We start from the raw sequence: 5,677 nt of genomic DNA, 5'->3' as shown, positions 1-5,677 counted from the left end.
ATGGCTAAAATATAACCAATAGTTGGTTAAACACTATGAATGGGAAGTTCATTTCATTGTTCATATTTCAACCAATATGTTGGTTAGTTCAGACTCAGGTTAAATGAGTACACAATGAATTTCAAATGGAGACATTTGAAGGTAGGAGATTATATTATAAAGTGCATTATTTTATCGGGTATAACACTTAGTTTAAGTGTGTGCGAGGCCGTTCTTTAAGGATGTTCTTTACCAAGGAATTCACCCAACCTGTGTAAATACCATATTGACAGGTTTGACCATCCATATATTTTATTTTGCCCAACTTCAAGAATCGTAACCATTGTTGGGCATTTTTTAACCAACTGTTTTCTGCCCATTCATTTTTATTCAGTGTTCTGAGAGTGCAGCAAAACAATTAAATTATTGTTTGAATATTATTTATTGACATGTCTTCATTATAACACCATGTCACGTTAGCTTTGAACATTTAATTATTTTATTGATTTTCCACCTGAGTAAGTCGAGTTTAAACTGCTCAGCTGTGGCTTTTGTCACATTTTGGCATTTTGTCGACATCCGGCTACTTACGCTCATCTTATGTCTTCCTTGTTTCTTCCTGCAGGCTGTACCTGTGGAGATGGTAACCAATCATCCTACGGATTCTTATCACCCCTGCCACTCTGTTGCCGACGAGCAGCCACCGGGACTCGGGGCCTTAACAGGGGGGGGTGACTTTCATGGTAGGATTTTACTCGTAGGAATTACCTCGTAGGAAAAAATGTCACACATATAAAAGAAGCCATATCCGACAATATTTCAAACATTAATAACATCACAAACTCGCAACAAACCCAAATTGTGCAAAAACCACCCTGGGCAGATTTTTGGCTATTTCTCCATTTACGATTCTGCCCAAAAGTCTGATTTTGACATGGGACGTTGACCACAGATGTGAATTGATGCGCACTTGGCGGGGATACTAAACTGCATTTCATCACCCGTGTTACACATAGACAAAAGAATGATGAAAGTTTTCAATACAATTTAATATAGATTTTTAAGCGGATTTAATCCACCCAATTGAGCAGTCACAACACCGCGGAGGAGACCCAGTAATGGCCGAATGAATTCTGCCCATCACGTGGCTTGTTAGATTCATCTATAATACAGGGTGTCTAAAAAAAAGAGGCCCCTCATTGCGCCCTTTTTTCTCCTATTTTTGAAAAGTTGATGAAATATATTTTGGTATGAAAAAAACCTTGAGTCGTTAGCTTTAATAAACCAAAACAATTATATCAATCGGCTCACAACTTTTGAAGATATGCTCTATGAAAGAAATGTACCCGTTTTTCACTCTGTCCACGGAGAAGGTTTGGCTACTTCAAAGATTGAAAACGAGTACTAATACCATGCATGAATATCAAACAGTCCTCAATGATAACTTTATAAAATAACTTTATTTATGGAATGGGCTTTACCGGTGGGTTTATGGGTAATGGATTTTGTTAATAGTGTCATTAATTTGTGGGTAAAATGGATGCCGAATGGGACTTCATTTGCTTGCAATTACTTATTTTTTCTTGGTTATTTATGCCTTTTTGTTTTATTATGTTTCTTACTTTCTTGTTTCTGGCTTTCTTTTTATTTACAACATAAGTCATTTCTCTTTTTAGGGTAAAAGGTAGCCCTAAAAGGCTGTTTGGTTTGTCTTTGGTTCTTCTGAAGTGAGTTTACTGTGCTGCTCTGCCCTCAAACTGGTTGCCTCCTTGGCGAATACAGCTTTCAGCCCTGGTCCTCGTTGCATCAATTGCGTTGCGTATCATCCTTGTGCGCCGGTTACTTGCGAATGCATTCAGTAAAACGTTTGCGAAGATCTTGGATTTTGCCACAAAGGAAAAAACGAAAGCTGTGATTGCCAGGAATATTAACTTTTCAGTGTCATTTGGTATATTTATAAGGAAAAAAAACATAATTTTCTTTATTCTTATATCATTGTAAAAATAGTGTTTGATGTTTTTTTTTTTTTTTTGTCCCGATATTCAGAAAAGACGCTATCCCATTGTTCCGTGGCCGGCCCGCAGTATGCGCTCAACTGTTCGGTGCTCTGCTGCTAACAGTCCCGCCACATTACAAAAAGCCTATCGAACAGTGTATATAATAACTATAGACCGGTCCTTGCGATTTAGTCGCGAACCACAGCGACAATGTCTGATGTATGAACACTTTGCATAGGATATCTCCAACAGAGACGAAGTTCAGTTCACATTAAGCGTTCATTGACTACCTATATTGAGAGTATGGCCTTCTTACATGTCCAATTTCGTGGCGAGACGTTGATTAGGTAATCTTATAATCAGTTAATACATGCTCAAAAACTCCGTAATATCAATTCCGTAGATGACATGTATGAGCAGCACTAAACAGGACGATTTTAACAGGAATCATGTACTGAATACACGTACATTTGGTTCTCTTTGCTGGCGGAGTGGTTGTAGAAGTCTTTTTTGTGATGAAAGAGGGACAATTTGTGAATTTTGATTGGCAAAATAACAAGTAGAAATAAACGTTTCCCAGCTTGCAGCTTGACGTCAAATTGTCTTCATTGACGAGATTCATTAAGGTAAATGCCGTTCTCTAAAGTTGGAAGTTTTTCTTTGGAGTTTTCAGCGTACCAAGACAAAGTTACAGGAAAATCGCCGCAAGGAGAATCGTGGCTGCAAAAAAAAAGTGCGTGAGCTGAAATTCAAAAACAAATACACAAGAAAGAATGAACAGTTTACCAACCCAAAGAGTTACAATTAAACATGGCAACAAATAAATACAAATCCCGACCGGCACACAACTCAACTTGAAAAAAAAAGGCAAGAGAATATGCCGGCATGGGAATCGAACCCACGACCTTCCGATCTCTAGACAGACGCCTTATATATTCAAGCCTATTTAAACAATTTCATATGACCTTACCCAAGTCAGTTATTGCAGATTAGTGGTGGCATCAGAGAGACAAAATCAATGTCAAGGTCAGTGTGGGGTCATCCAGGGTCAAATCGCCATAGATTGGCGCCAGTTCATAAAATTTTGGGAAAACGATCTCGACAATGAAAGTCGTCTGTGTTTACGAACCGGCAAAACCGCCGCCTACTATTACAATAATCGTTAGACAGCACTGGACAATTCATGTGGACATAAAAGGGCAAAAAAAAGTAAAACTCCCGTGTTATTCCAATGCACATTTTGCTTCACCGGGCCGCTCTGGCTTGGTCGCATTTGGAAGAGGGGTGTCACGAAACCGTAATAGGTACAAATTTAGTACTTTCTGTCAATTAAGTATGGTTTATTCTCTACATGTCAATTCTTAAATCATTAGCATATTCTTTATAATAACGGGAGACCGCCTTGATGAGTAAATGAAAACGACAGCAAATCAGTAAAAAATACCCCAAAACTCGGCCAGTGGAACTCCGCCCGTACATGTCAATAGCGTCATTATCGATTGGATTAGTTAACCGTAGCGGCTAATAATTTATTAGGGTTGGAACAGAATTAAGTTCATGTGAGGATAAATTGTCAGTCCTTGGCAATTGAGATATAAGGGGAAAGTATAAGCGGCTTGAGTGTTTATTCACCTATTGATATAAAGAATGTTTGTAGTATTGCCAGCATTTATTAAACTTTTGCTTTGTTACTTTGCTTCAAAACAGTAATCTGTCTGGTAAAAGTCACTGCTCTTCTTAAATCATATAAATATGATACCATTTGTGCAAATGTGAAACGTGTATTCAATAAAAACTGTTACAGACGATATATAACTAAAATAAATATGATCGTGTAAGATTTGGCAACAGGCTAATATTTTCTTGTACAACGTTTTACCATTTTGTTACTTAGAAACAAGTGATATTTTGCTGAAGAAAACGGTGCTATCTACGGCTGACCGTTCAGGATTTATTCTACAAAAGCCTAACCTTTAGATTAAAACAACCATCCTTTTAGTTTAGTTTATTCTTTATTTATTTAGGCTAATAACTTCAGCGACTAGCACTGCTTTCCAAGCAGGCCCTCATTCAATTCAAAACATAATAATCATATTATAATATAGTATAAGCTATACGCTAGTATAAAAGTACACAAAAGGGATACAATAATACAATATATAATAAACAAAATGCAATAACAATTGCACTTTAACATGAAATGAGAACATTTGTTTTGAATTGTCTAAAACACATAATTATTTTCCATATCAGTTCATATCAAACCTGAATTAATGTTGATTAAATAAATTTCGTTTGCACAAAACCAGAAATTTACTCACGATTGACGGTTTCGTCTATCATGGGCGATAGACATCTTCAGAATGATGATGGTAGGTCCTCACCACTTCCGGTTTGCCGGATCCCGACCGTAGATGGTGTATCAGCCAGGAGAGGACCATAAACGTGACTTAAGAAGTGGGCGCCCTCGTCTCTATTCATGACGCTGGCTCCCCTTTTCCTGATTCCTTTATGTGTCTTGAGTTGGGGTCACACTCTTTGCAAAGGATTTTCGCATTGTCCCAGTTAATGATGTAGTTTTGTTGCACGGCATGATCTGCTATGGCCGATTTTGACTGTTCACTACTTGACTGTTTACGAGTTTGACGAGTAAAGTTTTGCTTTGTCTTGGACACCCTAGTTGTTTCTTTCTGGTGTTCATTGAGCCAAATTTCGAACTTGCGACCGGTTTCACCTATATATGAATGATTACAGTTGGTGCACGGCATTTCATAGACACAATCAGTAGTGCTACGGGGGTCGATTTTGTCTTTTGGGTGCACAAGTATCTTGCGGAGAGTATTGTTGGGTTTCATTGCCGTGGCTATGCCGTGTTTGCGGAAAATCCTGTTAGCTTTCTGTGACAGGCCCTCTACGTACGGGACTACCACAAGACCTTTTGACTTGTTATTACTGTCCTTCTTGGTCTTCGGCTTAACCTGTTTGTTTGCCATTTTCTCTTTAACCTGTTTAAAGGACCAACGGGGGTAGCCACACCGGCTTAACGCTTGTTGGATCTTCTCCTCTTCCTGTTTCTTGTCTCCCTCTTCCGTAACAATACTGTTTATCCTGTCAAGGAGAGTGCGGACTACACCTAATTTGTGGTGTATCGGGTGGTGGGACTGGAAATTAAGATATTGGTCTGTATGTGTGACCTTTCTGTAAACGAGTAGCTTAACCGAGCCATCTGCTTTCCTTACTATAAGCGTGTCCAGAAAAGGGATGGTGCCCTCTTGCTCTTTTTCATACGTAAACTTTATATTGCCTGTGGGATCGCTTTGGTTGATATGGTTCGTAAGATTGTCGACCTGGTCTTCCTTAACCACCTCTAAAATATCATCGACATATCTTTTCCATAGTCTTGGCTTGCAATCTAACGGGGCTGAAGCTAGCGCATGTTGCTCAAGTAATTCCATGTACAGATTTGCTACTACAGGTGAGACCGGGCTCCCCATGGCCGCTCCAAACCGTTGTTTGTAAGTAAATATTACCACGGAATAAGAAATACGTTGTAGTGAGGACAAACCGTAGTAGGTCCAACACATCCGTAACTGACAGTAGAGTTCTCTTTTTCAAGGTTTTATCCGATTCCAACCGAGATTTAATCACTTCCAAAGATTTCTCAATAGGCGTAATAAACAATGACACAACGTCATGGGAGT

At 38.8% G+C, this 5,677-nt stretch overlaps 1 protein-coding gene across 1 annotated transcript; it reads right to left on the bottom strand.

The window, feature by feature from the left end:
* Positions 1-4,453: 4,453 nt before the first annotated feature.
* Positions 4,454-5,470, bottom strand: LOC140160181 (uncharacterized). Its single transcript, XM_072183459.1, has one exon. The coding sequence runs from the start codon at positions 5,468-5,470 to the stop codon at positions 4,454-4,456; it is 1,017 nt and encodes a 338-aa protein (XP_072039560.1).
* Positions 5,471-5,677: the final 207 nt, after the last annotated feature.

The sequence above is a fragment of the Amphiura filiformis genome, chromosome 9 (assembly GCF_039555335.1).
Source record: "Amphiura filiformis chromosome 9, Afil_fr2py, whole genome shotgun sequence".
Lineage (NCBI taxonomy): Eukaryota > Metazoa > Echinodermata > Ophiuroidea > Amphilepidida > Amphiuridae > Amphiura > Amphiura filiformis.
This window is presented reverse-complemented; position numbering and strand designations above follow the sequence as displayed.

Coding starts and splice junctions, on each gene's coding strand:
- LOC140160181 (XM_072183459.1), bottom strand. CDS start 5,470: ATGGGGAGCCCGGTCTCACCTGTAGTAGCAAATCTGTACATGGAATTA.